The 21,452-nt window shown below is 31.5% G+C and overlaps 2 protein-coding genes across 2 annotated transcripts; one reads left to right on the forward strand and one right to left on the reverse strand.

The window, feature by feature from the left end:
• Positions 1–7,623: 7,623 nt before the first annotated feature.
• LOC137814014 (cytokinin dehydrogenase 9-like) lies at positions 7,624–10,619 on the forward strand. Its single transcript, XM_068616530.1, has 5 exons — positions 7,624–8,370; positions 8,682–8,809; positions 8,901–9,161; positions 9,260–9,522; positions 9,983–10,619. The coding sequence occupies exons 1-5, from the start codon at positions 7,629–7,631 to the stop codon at positions 10,305–10,307; spliced, it is 1,719 nt and encodes a 572-aa protein (XP_068472631.1). The 5' UTR covers positions 7,624–7,628; the 3' UTR covers positions 10,308–10,619.
• A 746-nt stretch (positions 10,620–11,365) lies between these two features.
• On the reverse strand, positions 11,366–14,710 carry LOC137814015 (uncharacterized). The gene is made up of 3 exons (XM_068616531.1): positions 14,572–14,710; positions 12,793–12,926; positions 11,366–12,032 (listed from the first exon to the last, which is right to left on the reverse strand). Exons 2-3 carry the CDS (start codon positions 12,821–12,823, stop codon positions 11,626–11,628), a joined length of 438 nt encoding a protein of 145 aa, XP_068472632.1. The 5' UTR covers positions 12,824–12,926; positions 14,572–14,710; the 3' UTR covers positions 11,366–11,625.
• Positions 14,711–21,452: the final 6,742 nt, after the last annotated feature.

Genomic DNA, 21,452 nt, shown 5'->3' on the forward strand with positions numbered 1-21,452 from the left:
ACATCTTTTTCGACAGTAGCCCGTGCAACATTAATGTAGACTATTCTACATATGATGAGACATACACCAGAATATGGTATGGAAATAGTTTCCAACACAAGAACCAATAAAACAAATTCAGCTAAGCAAGTGTATGCCCTGCATTGTTACAAACCTTGTTGTGCATCCAATACAGGGCCAAAAGTATGACAAGTTAGACCATAGACCATGAAAGCAAAGAACATGATTGACTTGTGAAACAACTATACGGCTAAGGAAGAAATAAATTGTACCATAACCTCTAAGTTTTCTTGTAATCCTAATTACCTTAAAATTCCAAATAATACATAGGGTAATGTACCCAATCCAAAAATGAGAAATTAACCTTAGAAATTTTCCGCCTCATCCAAGACCATCCTTACTATTGTGCTAAATGAAAGATTTCTTCAACGTATACCCTCCTCTCCTTAAAAACTACCATATTTTTGTGGCTCTAGATGCTCCAAAATACAACTACCCAAATGCACATTCACACTTGATTCTTCTTTGAATTAAACTAAACTAAGGAAAACTATTGAAAGTGATGTTTCATGAAACCATGTCTATCTGGAACGTGTAATCCAAACCTGATAAGCTACTTTACACTCTAGAAAAATATGATGAACAATTTCCTCTGCCTCACTCCATAGCGAGCAAGATGTGGAAGGGAGAACAATATCTCTTCTTATCAAGTTCACCCTTACTTGACATACTAGAATAACTTCTATTTTCAATACTAAATAACTTCTCTTTTCAATACTAAATAACTTAACCAATATATAAAAAAGAGAAATGTTATTGAAAGAGATTAAAAAATAGAAGATGAAATAAATTATGCAAAAGAGAAAGAATAAAAAAAATTATTATTATATAAATTGTTATATAATGGGTTCATAGATAGGTTAGATGTGATTGATTTACCTCTGATTGGTAGAAAATACACTTGATATAGATCAAATGAGTTCGCTAAAAATAGGTTCGATAGAGTATTAGTGTCACGAGAATAAGAAGAAACATTACTGAGGGGTAGATTGTGTGTTTTGAATAGAGTCATTTCAGATCATTATATCCTTAAAGTTTGTTCAAATAGATTTGGGACCTACATCCTTTAGATCCTTGGATATGAAACAAAAAGGTCTTTGAAGATATAAGAAAAGAAAAACAATTGCTAATTGAAAATTTAAGTGTGATAAATAGAAGGGATAGTGAAAGTGAAGTAGAGAATGCTCAAAGAGAAGAGAGGATATTATATTTAGCTAAGCTGGAGAAGATTAACTATAGAGAAATATATGTTATATCAAAAATCTAAATTCTAGTAGTTAGCTACAAGGGATATGAATACTAAGTTTTTACTTCTAACTACCAAATGGAGAAAGGAAAGGAATATGGTAAAAGGGATAAGGGTACATGGGGTTTGGAGAGAGGATTCGGGGGTGGTAAAAGAAGAAGTTAAGACAATTTTTAGGATAGGATGAAGGAAAAGTCATAATTTAACATCAAGCTAGGAAATGTATATTTTAACACAATAGGAAAACATGATAAGTACTAATAAAATAGTTTTCATAAGAGGAGATTAGGAGGGATGTGTGGGAATGTGAAAATAGCAAAACCCCAGTACCAGATGACATTAACTTCAACTTTATTAAAAAATTATAGGTCACCATCAAAGGGGATGTAGAACAAGTAGCTAATTTTTTCATAGTACTAGGAGATGGCCTCAAGGAAGCAATGCCTCATTCATGGCCTTCATTCCAAAGTGTGACAACCCATAACAGTTGGAAGAATACAAACCTATCTCTTTAGTGGGTAGCATGTGGAAGATAATTGCAAAATTGTTGTCACTATGGTTGAAAGGTCTATTAGATAGGGTTATTAATCAAACATTGTTAGTGTTTATGAAGGGGAGAGAGTTTCTTTATAATGTATTAGTGGCCAATGAGGTTATAGGTGATGTGGCAGAAACAAGAAGAAAAGCATAATTATTAAGGTGGACTATCAGAAAGTTTATGACTCCATTAGGTGAGAGTTTTTGTTATACATGATGAAGAGGTTAGGCTTTTGTGCCAAATGGATAATATGAATAAAGGGGTGCCTAGAATCATCAACAATCTCACTATTGGTTAATGGTAGCCTAACAAATGATTACACACCTTCAAAGGATTTACGACTAGGGGATCATTTGGCCTCATTTATATTTATCATTGTAGCTAAAGGACTGGCTAGATCAGTAAGGCAAATAATGAGGAAAATATATTGCATAGGATTAAGGTGGGATGTAGAGGGGTAAAGGTGTGAATGTCGTAGTTTGTCGATAACGACCTATTTTGTGTAGAATCAGAAACACAAAACATTTTGAATCTAAAGAGTATTCTTAGATGCTTCATATTAGTATCAGGACTTAAAGTCAACTTCTTTAAGAGCAAAATAGGAGAGGTGGGAATAGAGGAAAACGTAATAAAGAGGTATGCAAAAATGGTGAATTGTAATAGTATGCTTTTACAATTCAATTATTTGGGATGTTAATTGGGGGAATTCTAAGAAGTATGAGATATGGAGAACTGTAATGGATAAAATTAGGAAAAGATTAACAAAATGGAAAGAAAAATATTTACTAGTTGCAGGAAGAATTTTCTTGATTAAATCCATTATCATATCTTGTCCCTACTTCATATGTCCTTTTTTAAGATGGCAACAAATGTAATGAGGGATATCAATAAAATCTAAAGAAAATTCTTATGGGACTAAAGAAATGAAGGGATAAAGATATCATGGATTAAATGGGATACAATATGCAAACCAAAATAAGGGGCTAAGTGTGAAAGATATTAAATTTTTCAATTTGAACCTACTTGAAAAATGGAGATGGAGGTTAGGTGTATAGAAAGTGGGCTTATGGAAAGAAATTTTAGAGCCAAAATATGCCACATGGAGAGAACTTGATAATAGGGAAGATAGTAGAGAGAAATCATGGTGGTGGAGGGATATCAGAAGACAACTAGTCAAGGTGAAAGGGAGAATTGCTTTCAAGAAAATGTTGTACGGGAGATAGGAAGAGGAAATTCAATCAACTTCTGAAATGATAAATGAGTTGGAAATGAGTCACTTATACAAAAATACCCAAGACTTTACACCAACTTCATACCAAAAAAATGCAATAATTGAAGAATTAGGGAGGCAAACTAATGGTAAATGGGAATGGAAACTTGAATGGAAGATTAGATGGTTTGATTGGGAAGTTCATGAGATGGCAATGATGATGGAAAAATTGGACAAAGCTTGAATTATGAATGTGAGGATGAATGTGAATGGAAGGAAGATCAATCAAAAACCTACACAATGAGGTCCGCATATGAAAAGTTACAAGACATAATTATTAGGGAAGATTTAGGGGTATTTAGAAAAATATGGAAGGTTAAGGCCCTCTCTTCAGCTCAACATCTTGTTTAGAGGGTTGTCATGAATAAAATAGCGATTATGGTTAATTTGAGTAATAAATGAATCATAATGACAAATAGAAAATGTGTAATGTGTGGTTTGAAAAAAGAATTTGTAAGTCATTTGTTTTGTACATGCAAAGTAGCTTGGAATGTGTGGAATATTTTTTAATAAATGGATAGAGGTTATTAGTGTACATTACTACCAACCCAACCCAGCCAACACCTAATGAAACTTGGTCTTATGGTTCTTTTTTTTTATCAGCAATAAAAAATAAATAAATGGAAACCACTTCAGGGGTGGTCCAACCCTTATACAGAAACATATAATACCATTCTCCTAACTAGACGCGCCTACCAACTATACTAAGGAACTATTGTAACAAACACATCAAACATTAATGAATCAGCCTCATACAAGCCAAAGGATCCAAGACCCAACTAGGATAGGAAAAATAAGCATAGCGGGACTTTGCAAAAATCCAAGACCAAACTTTTACTTGCACTGAAGTAAATACTTCTAATGCGTCTGCCACTCCTCTATTGAAGATGACCGAGTTCCTATGTTTCCATATTTCACTCACCATACCAACCCAAATTACTCCACAAACATCATTAACCGAATCAGAAGCCTGACATAACCTGAATTGTGAAAAATTTGACAGGATCCTTGTGAATTACAAACGACTCTCCAAGCCACTCAAAGCAAAGGCTCCAGACACGTCAAGCAAAACCACAAACGAAAAATATATGACTTGACGACTCTTCCTCCTTCTCGCACAAACAGCACAAAGGCACTTTCAACCGCCACCCCGCGCCTTACCAAATTAATCCTAGAAGCAATCATATTCTCCAACACCCTCTAAACAAAGAACAACGTAGACCAAGGCTTAATGACAAACAGAATATAATGTGGGCATTTAGATAATTTGAAGTCAGAAAAATTACATTGTTCTTAAAAATGAGATTGCAACTATTACTAAGGTCTTTACCATAGCACAACTACAAACATGGGATGTATAACAAATATGTATCCAAAACTGTAGTTTACTTACTCGAATTGGTGTATCAATCCTATTACTTGTTTAAAATCTATGAAATAATTGCATAGTCTTCATACGAAGGAGATAAGGAATAGAGAAAAGAGGCAATGGGACAAAAGAAAAGCCATCTATAATCTAGTAAAGGAGAGAAAACCATACATGGTTAAAAACGGTCAACTAACCAATAATGCAAGTGTTACTTTTGCATATCTATGGTATGCAACTAGCAGTCTACAATTCTGGAGGTTGTGGTGAGCTACTAGAAGGTTTTGCAGATTATGTATGACTAAGTAAGAAACACTTAAAAGTAGACATGGTAGAAGAGTGAAGACTAAAGATATTTGCAAAGGCTAGATTGAAAGTTTTGTCATGTTTCTAAGCCAACAATGTTGAACACAAGTTTAGTAAAGCTAAAGGTATTAGATTTAGACATGGTTACTATGATTCCTTTTACCAGATGCAAACTGCAAAACAAAATCAGACTTCAGGCTATCTCATATGTCGGGACTCTATGGCATAGATTATAGAATCACAAAGAATAGATAGAAACAACGGTTGGGGCAATAAGAAGAATAATCAAACATGTGTTGGACTTGATATTATACATGTTGCACTTTAAGGATTATGCATATTATACAGGTGCAGATCAAGTTGTGTTGATGGACAAAAATGAGATTGAAGGAGACTCATTGTAATCTCTTGTAATAGTGCTTTTGAAGAGAATCTACAAAATAGTAAAACAACATAATGGTGGGAGGGTTAGAGGGAATTGAGAGTTTATCTATAAAGTATAGGGAAGAGAAAAAATTAGCATCAAATATTCTATAGAATTAGAGCATGTCTTAAATGCTCGTTTTTATTTAATTATTTCATTTTTTATTAATAAAAAACTATTATATAAATAATACTTCAAATATATATATATATATATATATATATATATATTCTTTCCAAAATGTAACTAAAATATTTTTTTTTCACACTATAAAAGAATTATCAAGTAAACAAGTCCATTGCGGGTTAATTTGGATTAAGACCAATAAGTTAAGATGCATATAAAAGACACTTTTTGTCTAGTAGAATATGTACACCACCATTTCTATATTTATGATAGAGATAAATGCTGAAAATTTGATGTTTGTACTTCACATATATACAGATAAAACAGTTACATGTAAAAAAAGTATTGAGTGAAATTTCTCCCCACTTTTTGTCCCTATAATATCCTATACTTATTTTTGTCGATTTTAACTTATATGAATATAGGTCTTTATAGGTTTTTAAGCTATATTTTACTATTAGAGGATCATAAATACTCTATCTAATATGTTTTACAGTATTAGTTAAAATTTATTAAAAACAAGAAAATTAAAGAAAAAAACTCATTAACTATAAAATGATAAGATCCATGAGAATTTATAATTTTTTATCATTTCAACCAAAAGTAAAAGATGTATTCAAAAAATTATGTTACTAATATTGTTTTAAAATATTATTCACGACCAATTTTTTCTCATAGTATAATACCCAAGATTGATTCATTGCGCTAGAGTTAATTTGGTATGCCACTATAATGTTGTTGTTCATTAAATTATGCATCTAGAGTAATATTTTCTATCTTCATGCAATTTGTATTAAACAACACTATTCATGCAAGTTAATTAATAGAAAATGAAATTAATAATAAATTAAAATTAATCATTTTTAAGATTATTTTCTTTAGCAAGAATTGATTCCACATGCAAGACAAAAATCAATATATGCAAATGGCATCATCAAAATAATCTATCGTAAGTATTATCGAATTATGTGAACTATATTTTGAAAGTCGAGACATTCATAAACCAATAGTTTTATACTTGAAAAATAGCATTATACTTGAAGTTTAAAGTAAAAGTATTTCACAGAGCTAATTGAACATGCATGATATACTGTTATTCAGAAGAAAAATGTATATATAATTGGAATCACATCACCATACATGTCTGAAGTGATTACTCTTCAATAGTAAAACAGATACTTACCCACACAAATTAAAGAAATTAAAATAAAAAATAAATTTATACATTTATGGCAGACAAAGAAATGCACATTGAGTATTAATGTCTATTAATTTATCTCTTAATTAATTAAAAGAAATTAAATAGTAAGAAATAAACATCTACTTTGCTAACCTTTAATAAGATATATGTATCATATTATTATTGTTGTTATTACTTATTATTATAATAGACTCAAAAAAATATTATATATATATATATTATAATTTTGATACTTTTTTTATACTCAAAGTGTTAAGTATATAAAAGAATAAGGTGATACCAATTGTATTAATCAAATAATTTGTATATATGTGTTTATCATTAATTATTCTTTGCGAAAAGCAAATTGATGAACATACATCCATTTTTTTAACTTTATAAGTGGAGGGGGTGAAAAAGACAGAAAAAACAAAAGATAGAAAACAAATAATATATATATATATATATATTAAAAAAAAATAGAGCTAAAAAAAGTAAGCATATGATAAAAAATAATTCTAACTTAGACCATTTTTTTCTTTTTTCTTGTTCTTCTTTCTTTCTTTGAAAACATGTTGCTCCAAGTGTAAGGACACTATTATTAATATATATAATAGTTTGTGATATTTGTGTTATTAATAGCAAGTTTGGTTCAAACTGATTCAATTAACAAGTCATTGGTTAAACTAATGATTCAATACTATCAAGTCAATGTACAGAACCTTGACAGTGGTATTAACCTTATCTTCGTAAATAGGATTCCGGAAAATTGATTTAAATAAATAATTAAAGCTTAATTATATTTTTATCTTGGATTATACTGCTTTGGTTATTCGAATTTCAAATTGATTAAACTTCTCCAATTTTGAAATTAAACATTTTTGGCTCTACACTGAATTTCTTTTCCTTAAAACTCTCAAATTATTATACTATATCTAAATATATTTTAAGAGATTATTTAGAAACTATTTTTTGGAAAAAGAATAATAGTTTTATGACCAAATTAATGGTTTATTGAAAAAGGAAAGTAAAATGCAGCACTACAAGGAACCAGGTTGGCTATAAAAGGAGTAACTCCTTCAATGCTCTTCCAAACCTTTCCTTCACCTTCCATGCCCTGCCTTCCAAAGCAATACTCCACCCTCTCACCTTCTTTTCTTATACAAAGCAATTTTTTCATCAAAATAGAAACCATGGTTTCAAAACATGGAGGCTTCTATGAACAAGGGAGCTTTCCATCACTCAAAATCCTCATACTTTTACTCCTTAATTCTATACTTCACAAAGCCAACTCAGGCTGCAATAATAACTCTTTTTCAAATTCCTTAGTTCCATTTCCACCTCATGAGATTCTCTCATCATTGCAAACACTGCCTCTGGATGGTCACTTTAGCCTAAGTAGCAATGAGGATGCTGCCAAGGACTTTGGCAACATACACCATTTTCCTCCCCTGGCAGTGCTGCATCCAAAAACAGTCTCTGATATATCACGCACCATAAAGCATGTTTTTGAAATGGGGTTTGCCTCCGAGCTGAAGGTTGCTGCAAGAGGCCATGGCCATTCCCTGCAAGGCCAGGCACAAGCACATGGGGGCCTAGTCATTAACATGGAGTCACTGCAGGGTCCTGAAATAAAAGTTCACATTGGAGAGTTCCCTTATGTGGATGTCTCAGGGGGAGAGTTGTGGATAAACATTCTGCATGAAACTCTAAAATATGGGTTGGCACCAAAGTCATGGACAGATTACCTTCACCTCACTGTTGGAGGCACTCTTTCAAATGCTGGTATAAGCGGGCAAGCCTTCAAACATGGACCTCAGATCAATAACATCTTTCAGCTTGAAGTGATCACAGGTAATTAACATCTCAAGCACAATCTATCTCAATTTCTGCACCTAATAGGGTGTTATATTTTGTAGTAATTAAGGTTTGGATAGTTTGAAAATAATAATATTTTTGTACGAAATAACTTTCAGTAAGACAGTAAAAAACAAGAAATTACTTCTCAAAAATAGTAAAAGTTGGTAGATCTTATCTTGCTTAGTGAGAATATAGTGCCCTCTTTGGAGTGTAAATGGTGCATTCTAGACACGAGTTAACCATTTTGTGTGGCAATCACTTTTGGTTTTCATCACATCAATCTGGTTTGCAAAATTTTGTTGTAGGAAAAGGAGAGGTGGTTACCTGCTCAGGGAACCGAAATGCTGACCTTTTTCATGGTGTACTTGGAGGGCTTGGTCAATTCGGTATCATCACAAGGGCTAGAATTTCTCTTGAAACGGCACCAAAGATGGTGAGTGTACATTCACAACTCTAATGTAAGACAAAAAGAGAATTGTTCCCAATAATATTTATTTCTGACATGATCTATGACTTTCTGGCAGGTGAAATGGATTAGAGTGCTATACTCCGAATTCTCTACATTTACAAAGGATCAAGAGCATTTAATATCACTTAAAAACACATTTGATTATATTGAAGGGTTTGTGATCATAAATAAAACTGGCATCCTTAACAATTGGAGATCGTCCTTTGACCCCAAAAGTCCACTTCAGGCTAGCCAATTCAATTCTGATGGAAGAACCTTTTACTGTCTTGAGATGGCAAAATACTTCAACCCTGACGAAGCAGAACTCATGAATCAGGTACGACACATCAAGCAACTCATTAACTGCGTGATCAGAATTATAGCATTGATTGTAAAGAAAAGGTTCTCATCTCCATCTCCTATGATCATATGCAGAGTATTAATCACCTACTGTCAAAGCTGAGTTACATCCAACCCACACTCTTCCGATCAGAAGTTTCTTACGTGGAATTCCTGGACAGAGTGCATGTTTCTGAGAAAAAGCTAAGAGCAAAAGGCTTGTGGGAAGTTCCCCATCCCTGGCTGAACCTTCTAATCCCAAGAAGTGAGATTCATGACTTTGCTGAAGGAGTATTTGGCAATATTCTTAAGGACACCAGTAATGGCCCCATACTCATATACCCCGTCAACCAAACAAGGTATACACACACATATATATATGGCTTTTCAAACATGACTCAAACGAACCAGTTTAAGTCTATGGATTGTCACTGTTAGAGTAAATATCTTTTATATTTTTTGATAAAATCACGATAAATTTGACTTTTAGGATTGTATTTATATTAAAGATTTTAACAGTCATGCATTTTCTGTATAAAAGACTTCTACACTGATTATTAGAAAAGTTAACAAACTTACTGTCATACATTTGTATTGAAATAGGATAACGGTGTAGAATTGTTTCATACTGTCACTACAAAGGTTGTTTTCTTATTATTATAAGAGTAAATAAACTTATCAAATATGGTAACTTGTAATCCGATGGTAGTATAAAAATTGTTTACTTTGAGTATATATTATTTCCTCCAACAGGAATTATACTCAATCAATTGAATTATCATAATCTGAGTCTTTTTTTTGTACTTTCTGTTGCTGCAGGTGGAATAGTAAGACATCTTTGGTTACCCCAGAGGAAGATGTTTTTTACCTGGTGGCTTTTCTATCCTCAGCAGTCCCAAATTGTACTGGTGCAAATAGTTTAGAACATATTGTATCCCAAAACAAAAGGATCATAGAGTTCTACACCAGTGCACAACTGAAAGTGAAGCAATACCTTCCCCATTACAGCACACAGGAAGAATGGCAAGCCCACTTTGGGTCACAATGGGAGGTATTCGTGGAAAGAAAAAAGGCCTATGACCCACTAGCACTGCTTGCCCCTGGCCACCGAATCTTTCAAAAGGCAGTGTCTGCGTCATGCTAGTCTTAGTGTGTGTGTGAGGTTGTGAACTAATGCTAATTAATCATGTATGTTTCTTCCCTGGCCTTCCTCTCAATAATTGTGAAGCGTGGCCTATGCTTTTTCTATTCAAAAGGAGGCTTGCTTTTTAGGTCATCATTACAAGATTGCCTCAGGAAAACACCAATGCTGAGTTGGGGGTGATATTTTAAGCTCACTGCAGGAAATTGTAAGGCTAAATCTTCGGGCCACCCTTGTAACAGAAAAATGTCACCAAAGAAAATTATTATTAAATGTAAAGAAAAGGTTAAATAAAGAGAAATTGCTGTTTCCTTTTCTTCTAATTTTTTAACTGAAATAACTAGCCATACTAGAAGAAATGAGCTATATTGTTCATGGATTATGACTTATAGTCAGAAGTCAAATTTCAGTAGTCTTTTGAAAGGTCATGAATTTTTCCACTTCCTTCCTCTTTTTCAAGTGATCAAACCATCTCGGACAAAATGTTATCCTCTACTCAATGGACATTACTTTGACTTTATCTGAAGTATGCTAACTATTAGTATAATCTATTGAGAATCTAACTAGAATATATTGAAAATGTGATACTTTCTGCACTATACTCATACTATTGAAAAAACAACCATTTTTGTTAGTTTTTACTGCCCCTCTCATGCAGTTTCGAATATAATGGGCTCATTATCACAACTGTGTATAACTACGTAATATAACAAACTTAATATTTTAAGAGCCTAAGACCAATGCATTTTGAAATGCAACTGCAAAGGATCTCACTTCATCTACCTACCAAGATTCCACTTAATTCTTCTTTATCACTTTATGAAATTAACCTAAAATAACGAAACACCTGAGTGTATGGTACAGCAAAATTTAGTCATACATCACAAAAGAAAACATGTTCAAAGACGAACAAATAAATCATCTACTTTTGCTAACCCTCCCTTAGTAACCCTCGACCAATAGCATACATATTTTTCGTTCCATCTCTCCTTTCCCTCCTTCTAAATTGGAAAAGCAGTACACCACTTTACAGTATTTAAGTTTGACCGAAATAAAAACAGTTGCAAAAGTTCAAGGATGAGTTCTTATCCAGTTGAACGAATTGTGTATATGTAACATCCCACTTAACAAAGACAAATCAAACACTAGGTTACGAACCAACTATTTTTACAAGAAAAATCATCTGCCGATATTACTAACAAAAATTTTCAGTATTAAGCGACTTTGATTTTAACTATTACCAGCTATTATTAGCCAGAAACACATGGTCTTCCAGCTAAAAACAAGACGCGAATAATGGTCCATATAACAGCACCAATAATCATTTCGCCTCAGTCGCACCACCAGTCCAGCCAAGGCCTGGTCTGCTCACTTGACCCTGTGGTTCTTCATAGTCTCGTGCATCACGGATTGAAGCTTCAAAGTCAGTAGAATCACTTGCAACAGGAAGAAAGCTACTGATATCATCCCTGGCACCAAATCCTCCAGCCCGGATAACATCATCAGCTGTTATGGATGCCTCCATATTTACATCCCCAGATGCATCAATTTCCTCCGAACGAGTACCCTTTGGACAACTTTCGCCACCTTTCCCATCAGCGGCTATCCTTGTTTCTGTAACATCTCCTGAAGATCTTGTAAAATTTTTCAAAACACCTTTGTCCACACCAATCTTTGGATAATTTGTGGCCGCCAATACATTGTCCACATGAGTACTCTCCTTATTATCTGTTAAACTCACAATCGAAGGGCATCATCTAACATGATCAGTACAGCAAATGAAAATAGAAGTAAAAAGAATCTAAAGTTATTAAAGAGAGTAATATTAGGTAAACATCCACTTCCACCTTATCTCTAAAGTAGTTTGAATTTGAAACAAACTTCAAATAATGTATCATGCAACAGAAGACTATACACTCCCATTACCCTACCTCAAAGCAAATCCTAAGATAGGTGTTTGCACGAAAAGCATATCCAATTTATTAATTGTACTTATAGTCTTTGACTCTTTGAGAAGCAACATGTCACTTGAACAAATAGCTCGCTGTCAGCGTCTAATATGCATTATCTATAAACTAAATAGAATGGAAAAATACATGTCAATGAACTCATAGTAAGACTTCAAAAGGCCAAAATAGTGAAGAAAAGTTTGAACCAAGTCAAAAAAAAAAAAATCCGTACTGCAAATATTGCCTCCAGATGAATGGTCTAAAAATTCCAGCATGACATTGCTTTGACATTCTCTCATTGACTATAAAATAAATAAATATATATTCCCTTACATGTAATGATGTATCACACAAATTTTCATCGGTTTAATACATTTCTACAAACATTTGCACCTAGCTTCATAAGAGTAAACTGATTGACATAATCTATATTGTTGGATGAACTGTCAGGTCTCAACTTTACGTAGCAATATCAAACAATCATTCCAGATGGAAAAGTGATTGATGTGAGCTTCACATAAAATAATGATAGCCCTTACCGTTCAGCACCTTATCCGATTTGTTCTCCATGAAAGATAAAAGATTTCACTAATAGATCCACGTTGTATTCCTATGTAGGTTCATCCAGTGTCTCAATAGAGCCGAATCCTCTACGTTCCTCAAAATGTCCTTACTACAGAAAGAAGTAAATTACTTGATCAATGTCCAATGTACAAGTTGCATGATTGCCTTATACAATTACTCCAAAGCAGAGGACTTTCAACACCAATGGAGAAAAAACTGACAAGGAAAGTAAAAGGGGAGAAACACCCCACTGTGACTACAAGATCTATCAATATTTATATTAAAGTATTGGCATTTGCCTATTAATGAAAGACTAAGCACTAATAGGATTTGGAATGTTGGATTCCTCTTGTTGAAATACTAGCCATTTTAGTTATTCGTATTTATTATCCTTTATGTTATGTAGTTGTACAAGTGAATTATTCTGCACTAGCATTTATATAGAATCTTAGGGATAATAACGCAAGGATGCAAGGTAACCCTCGTGTACACTTCCAAGGATTTGGATCGTCATTAATATTTTTCCAAACTATACTCGCTCGGCTGCTGGGGTGGAAAACAAGTACAGAAGTATGCATTACACATATTGAAGGAGAAAATTGTGCTTCTACAAGGATGAGCAATATTGTAGACTTGTTAGGGGACAGAATTATCTCACTATGGTTCATCCAAACATATAATTTGTTCTGAGAGTGTTTAGTCAGTTACAGCAAGCTCGATGCGATAGTGACTAGAGCGGTTTAATACATCATAGCAGCATGGGGTGGGATCAATATCTTCTATATGAATATATGTGACATATCCATGTAGTAACCTATACGAATGCAAATGGGGTTTGGTCTCCGATGCAAATTGAGTATGGTCTCCAATGAAAATTGAGTTGGATCTTCATCTAAATGAATATCCAAATTCAAGATATTAAATTGTAATAGGAGAAAACCCAATTTCCTAAAAAAGTACGAAACAATGTGTGGTTGCCAAGTCATTTTCATAAGCAGACTAGAAATTATTAGGCCACGACACTGGCAACAAGAAGTGAACTATAATATCAAGCTATGTCATTGGTAACATGCAAACCTAAATGGATGAAACAGCAACTCCAAGAATGAAGGTTTGGAGAATAGAACATAAGCAGTGTAGCTAATTTGTGATTGTAACGATCAAACAACGTCGGACATTGCTCCAAGCCCAATTTTCATGAGTGAACCAAACTCACAGAAATAGATAAACTAAGTTTGGATAACCAATTTATCCATTTATACATCACTCGTCCGATATTTATGAAGAAGTTTCCTTCGTAAAACATTAATAGAAAAAGAAAATAAAATTAAAAATTTCTACTGCAAGCAAAGAGAACTGCTATTAAAAGTTAAAAGTATAAGATGGTTTCAAGTTTTAACTCAGTAAAGTTTCAACTCATTTTACATACTTATTTCTTCTTCTGATTACTCACAGATTAGTTTATCTAAACAGGTTTATAATCCATTTCTGGAAGAAATATTATAGGATATCAATATTCAACACTCTCCACCCACCCTTAGAGAGAGTTCAACTTGAATTTAAAGCTGACACACTTTTTTTTTCTGTACAATTTTGAAATAACTACCATCACCACTCCAAAACAAGTAAAATACTAGGATTGTCAATCAAATCACCAAGTAACTGACATATTCAAAGACCCAGAAACTTGAATAAGAAGCTGTCCCAATTATTTGTATCAATCGATTAGCATGGCAAAAAAGCAGAAATGGAACCTTTAAAATAGACTTTTGCAACTTTGGATTCACGGGGAAATAGAAGCATCAGCATATACTGCATAAATGTGTGAAGAAGAGGGTTCAATTGAAAATTGTAGGGTTTAAGTTGAGGTGGGTAACCGAAAGAAAGAGAAACGCCACGTGTCATCCGGGAGCTGCTTTTATGCTACGCTGGTAAGTGTAGAGGTCCTCTCGGAACACGTGGGTGTTGTTGTGTTGCGGTTCACAAAATATCTTTGTAGCTTTATATTATTAAAATGATTTTATTTGTTTATTTTGTTTCTTATTTATTAGCGGAAACATACGTGGTATTTTTGTATTATTATATATCGTATTTATTAAAATAAATAATAAATTTATATTATAATATTTATTTTATTATAAATTTATATGTATTTATATTTTTTAAATATTAACTGTATATCTGTTTTTTTTTAAATAAGAGTTGCAGCTTAAATATGTTATAACATTAAATGTTACACTAAATGTAAAATTTCTACTTTAATTAGCTAATGATTGAGCAAAGTTTTACTATTAACAAAATATAAGCTAAAAAGGGAAAGTTGGAAGGTCCCGACATGTACCAAGCTCACAAAAGTCCAACTCAGCATCAGAGCATATCGCTCAAGCGAGCTCATTCTCACTCAAGCGAGATTGCTCCAACAACATTGCATGTTTCGTCGTTTACTTGCTCAAGCAGATAGAGCTCGCTTGAGCGAGAATCCACTTAACCCAAGCCATTTAAATTAAATAGGGGGCTAGAGGCACAACCCTAGACGTGCAAGATTAAGAGTGAAACATCATTGAATGAATTGTAACTCAATTGGGAAAATAGGAGGTGCGAGAAACATTAGAGAAGTCAGTCGTCAAAGAGAAACATCTTGGATCTTCTTTTCATGCGTAACAGTCATCATATGTGGCTAATTCTCCCCTTTGGGATTAGGAGTAATTTGTTCAAACTTTTATGTATTAAGGTGATATCTAAACGTGATATTTTGTTTTTGATTGATGATTGGTATTATTATTTTGTTTGCAATGTTTGGTTTACCATTATCTAAAATCTTAAATTTGATTGCACAGTACTTCTAAGGTTCTGAACTGAATGATAATACTTAACATATTTGAATGCTAAGAACAGATTTGAAATGTTAATGTCTGATCTTAAGGATAAGTTGTTTTTATAAATATGCGAGAAATCAATATTTAGGAAGCATCTTAATAATGCGAGGAATTGATATAAATGATTTTTATACTGACATCAATATCAATCAAAGGACACAATATTGTCATGCTAATCAAAATACAAAAGAGTGAGAAAGATGAAACTCAATGCCTATTTTTCCAATTGAAGCAACAACCTTTTGACTTGTTTTCTTGTTAGTCATTGCCAGCATATCAAATCCCAACAAACTTTTATTATTTTGTTTTATATTTAGTGAAACTTTTACTTGATTATTCAATTGTTCCTTGTGGGTTCGAGATTCGTCCTTAGGATCAAATTAATACTTTTGACAACGCGGTGCACTTACCGTAAAAAAGTCATCAACATTGCGTTTATGTTTTTAAATAAGATTAATGGTTAAATGATTTTGGAAAGTTTTCATATTTGAGAACATAGAACAGAGAAATCTGAAAATCTCAAATACCTTATGCTTTAATATTTTGTGAATCGAAAACAAATTCCACATTGATTATAAAATGTTTTTAAACACATCTGTGCAATTAGAATCAAATTTAATATTGTATTATAAGTTTTTATATGAACAATATTTCACTGTAAATTCTTAAAAAAAAAAACAAGGTATAAATATTTTATATATCAAAAAAATTTAGAAATGTGTTTAGAGGAATAATATTATTGTTAAATGTGATTATTTTGTGTTATCTTTCGTGCGTCCTTTCAAACAACAATAGTTGTGTTTATACAGGATTTTAGCAATCTTTTTTCTATAATGTTTGATTTAATATTAACTTATAAAGAATTTGAAAGTGAATTAAATATGAAAAATCTGAGAAAAGAAAGTCTCAATAATTCGTAAATATTATAAGATATTGTTTAAGTGATACTAATGAGTTATTACTGATTATAATGTTCACTGATATTTATTTTGTTCTCATATATTATCAAAGGAAATTAAAGACGTGAGTAAAGGTGAAAGCTAAAGTTTCCAAATTCAGCGTCTACAAGAAAACAATGAAGCTGAGAAGCGAGATTTGCTAATATCAAGAGTAAAGCAATATCAGGAAGATGTGAATGAAGATTTGCAAAGAGAAAGATTTTCCAAGCATAAACAAGTGATAAAACGTATTAAAAACACATATTAAAACATTCTTATTTTCATATTGAACGTCTATCACATGAAAGATGATGAACAAAACTTGAAAGAAAATATCCAAGTGCATACTATATTAAAGCTTCAATATTCAAATCAAATGTAGATACAAAACATTTTGAAATGTTTATAATGATTGAAGAACGTGTAGATTGTATCATAGCAGAAGTTTCCTATTCAAGTGTTTAGTGCATTAAAGATGAAGAACAACGTGAGAAATCTAAGTTGATATTGAAGTAAAGAAGATTAAAGTCTCAATGTTCATATTGGAAGAAGATAAGGAAAGTATTTGAAATGTCTTACTCGTTTAAGACACAAAGATCAATTAGAAACAATGTTTCTGTATTGAGTGTCTAACGGTTGTATTGAAGAGTGAAGAACGCAAAGCTTCAATGATCACATTTATGAAAACTATATAAAGACCTTGAAGATGTAGAGCATAACAACGAGGTGTACAAATTGATATACAAGCTTTCTAAGAGTACAGAAACACATTTTCATAATTGTGTGATTAAGATAGTATTATACAGTTACATCTGCTTATATAGAGCAAAATTGTGAGATTGGGTTGTGAGCTAAACCATTGTAAATCATTTGTATTGTGAAGTATATGCTATGAGGTTTAATTGTTCTCTCAATAGAGAGATTTTCTCATTGTTAAAAGCTTTTGATCTCATAGGGAGATTAGAAATCGTTGCCTGGAGAGGTAGAGAATACTTGGTGACCTGTAGAGGTATAAGAATATTGATGTACTTATAGAGGTGAAGAATACTAGGTGACCTACATAGGTGTAAGAATATTGGTGTATTTGGAGAGGTGGAGAATACTTAGTGAAAGACTCTTGAGTGGGTTGCTTAAGGGACTGAATGAAGCCCTTGTTGTTGGGTGAACCAGTATAAATCACTATCTACTCCTTTATCTCTATTATTGTTTAGACACTGCTTTTAATAATTGATATTTTACGAATTGAGTTTAGGCTCCATTCAACCCCCATTCTAGAGCCATTTGAACCTTCAATCAATGCATGCAAGTCAATAATGGCAGAGTGCCATGGAAGAAGAGCTCAAAGAAAAAAACTAGCTCAAACTTTGAGATGAAAGATCTTGGTCTCATGAGGTGAATACTTAGGATGGACAAACACGTTAATGTTAGATTACACTTTATGGGACGTTGTTGAGTATGGGAAGGTCAAGATTACGAAGGTTGCTCCAAATGTGTTTACAAAGTCATTGTCAAAAAAGTGAGATTCAAACATTGTTTTGAAGCGAATTAATTTTTCATTTAAGGATAAATGAAGGTCATACGGAAACTCTTCCATTATTTAGAGTCAAGGTAGAAAATTGTGATGTATTGACTTTAAATCATAATCATATAATAAAAACACAAAAAATAGTATTATATTTCTAATAATGTAAATATTAGTTAGACAATTTGACATCTAACATCTCGTATTTATCATCTAAGTTACCACCTGTATTACATAATATTTTATCTTAATTCTCTTAATGATATATTGTATCTCACTTTCTTTAGCTCTATGTATACATAACTTTATGTGTGCCAGATACATTGTATTGTAAATATACTTTGTGTATGAAACTTTTCTGTTATTACAATTGTTTTAACAATTGTTTTGTTTTTTTACTATTGTTCTTGTGTTTTCTTATTTTTGTTCAACAAACTTGAAATCATAACACTCTGACCACCACCACGAGTATTCATGTTTATATGAAATTTGAATTTTTAATTAATGTATTATCACAATCCCTTATTCCTATTCTACCCTAAAATAATATATTTTAGGAATTAGTAACTTATGTCTCCTTTAAATTACTTTTGTTTAAGGTAAATCTTTTCACACATATATATTTGTTTTCTTAACAGTTTTTTTTTTCAAGTTCTTTTTTAGTTGTAAACTTTGTTTGAGGTTTCTAGTGAGTTCCATGTAAGCAAAGTCAATTATTAAAGTCTTTTGTTTTTTTTTTTTTTTAAACTTGGAGTACCGTACTTTAGGTTATGTTTGCACGCTTTCTTCCTCTTTTTTTTTTTCGTCAATGATTTTTTATATGTGTTGGGAATAGACATTAAATATCACTTATTTTAACTATGTTTTATAATCTACACTTGTTGTCTATCTATATGAATAATGTCATTATTTTTATGCGTTTTAGTGTTAGTGTAAATATGAGTATAAGTTTATTATTTAAAATAACCATATTATATCCATTTTTAAATTAGGTAAACCTTTTAAAGATAAAAACAATTTATTTAAATTTAGGTATTTAGTAGAGTAACCTCTTTTAATTTTTTTATAAATATTATCTTTATTCGTCCTCCTATTTTATAATGGAATTTTATTTTTGATTTTACTTTAAAATTTATTTTAACTTTAATTTAAATTTTAGAAGTTATTTTTAACGTAATCTTATTTTATAAAATTAAGAAATGTTGCGGGTATAAACTAATTGGTGATTATTTTAAGAGAATATGGTTAAGTTGAGATGAGAAAAAAATACACATACATTCATATTCATATTTAATTATACTTAACTTTTAATATAATAGCACTTTAATAATGATTTAAATTATTAAATTATTATATATATATATATATATATTTCTATTTAATTATATTAATATAATCATTCACAAAACCTTCTACTACTTTTATCCTATTTTTATCTTGATTCAAATAATCTCTTTTTCTAATTTATTTTTCTTCCTTGTCTACTTCATAATAAAAAAAATAGATGTGATATTTAAGGAAAATACTTATTAAATCGATTTAAGTTACACCTTAAATAAGTTAATCCATATAAATCCACATTTCAAAATTTCAATGAGTTAGATAAATAGGTATACAAAAGTCACAAATTACATTTTCGGAACACAACCTTAAAATTATGACCACGAGTACTCTAAATGCAACTTAATGTAAAGACTAAGTGACGTCATTAATAAACAAAAATGATTGTAAATATCTAAAGCTCTAAGTAATCAAGAAACTAATGTTGGAGCTTAATGTAAATTGGAATAAAGTGAATTGTGAATCCGAATATCAATTATTTACTTACAATAAAAATAAATGTTCACTAGTAATTTGTGTGCTCCTCCTCATGCTTACATTATACTTGACATATATTATATACTAATAAGTACAATTTAATATGAAGATATTTTTATATTATTATTTTAGACTTAAGTTGTTTTTTATTTTCTAACATTTGATTTAAGTTTTCTTCATACTTAAAATTGATCTTTTCATTCTTTTTAAGTCAACTTTGCTTACTTTACTTTAATAATTATATCATACAATTTAAAATGTAGGTATACACATCCAATTTACTTGCTTCAAAATATTATATTACAAAATATTATTTTAGTTTTTAGTTTTCTTTATTAACTTCTCATTTTCTGTGGAGATATATTATGTGTAGTCTTTATTTTTGTTTAAAACATAATCATTGCAAGTTTAAAAAATAAACAACTACAAACAATAAATACATGGTAAGCTAGTAATTTTTAAAACTTTTAATATAATTCTATAACCAATAATTATTTAAGAATGTTCTCATATAACTCTTAATTTTTGTTCCAACACATAATCATCACACTTCATCCAATTCGGTGAATACAATCATGAACCTGTAAATTATAACACTTTATCCACATCCATGTACTAAACAACCAAGTGTCTACAAATATCTCATGTGCATCATCATTCTTGCCAGAAATCCACTAACATACACATAGACACTTGATTGTACTTTCGAAAGACTCATGCATTGACTTAGACTCAGAGGTATGCATCTATCATACTACCTCACTGTGGAATTCACATAACCATGCGCATAATAACATAGTACCAAATATGACAGGGTTAGTCCATATAACCTATTAGACTAATTATTTTTCAAACAACATGTCTTGTTATATGAATCTCCTTCGACTCTCACCACTTGATAATCTCCATTTATATGGTTCCAAATTTACGAGTAGAGTTAGGGTACTCCTTTATTGACAAATCCCTAATCAATGTACATCATAATCAATCTCAACATGGTACTTCCTTTCTTGAAAATATTATGTCTCGGTCATATTTCCACTGAATTCATGGTTCAATTCACACATCATACAATTTTTCAAGATCAAATATTTAATTTATACGCATATAAATAAACATTCATTATAAATCAACAAAAATATTACACAATAACTAAATAAACAAAATTAGAAGAAGTGTCTTTTCGCTTGAGCAAAAATGGTCTCGCTTGCGAAAATTGCTTCGCTTGAGAAAAATGAGCCAAGATCAAGGTTTGTTCTAGTGCTATTTTCTCTTGAGCGAAAATACCCTCGCTTGAGCAAAAATAAACTCGAGAATAAACCAAATTTTGACTCCATTTTTTGCTTGAGTGAAAATGGACCTCAGAATAAGGTAAAATTTTCCAATTAACTTAACTAAATTTCAAATTTTCACCAAAACTCTCAAATTGTATTTTATAAAACATACAAGATCAATAGGATATCACTTTTCTCAAAATCTGA

Source organism: Phaseolus vulgaris, chromosome 1 (genome assembly GCF_000499845.2).
Source record: "Phaseolus vulgaris cultivar G19833 chromosome 1, P. vulgaris v2.0, whole genome shotgun sequence".
In the NCBI taxonomy this organism is placed as follows: Eukaryota; Viridiplantae; Streptophyta; class Magnoliopsida; order Fabales; family Fabaceae; genus Phaseolus; species Phaseolus vulgaris.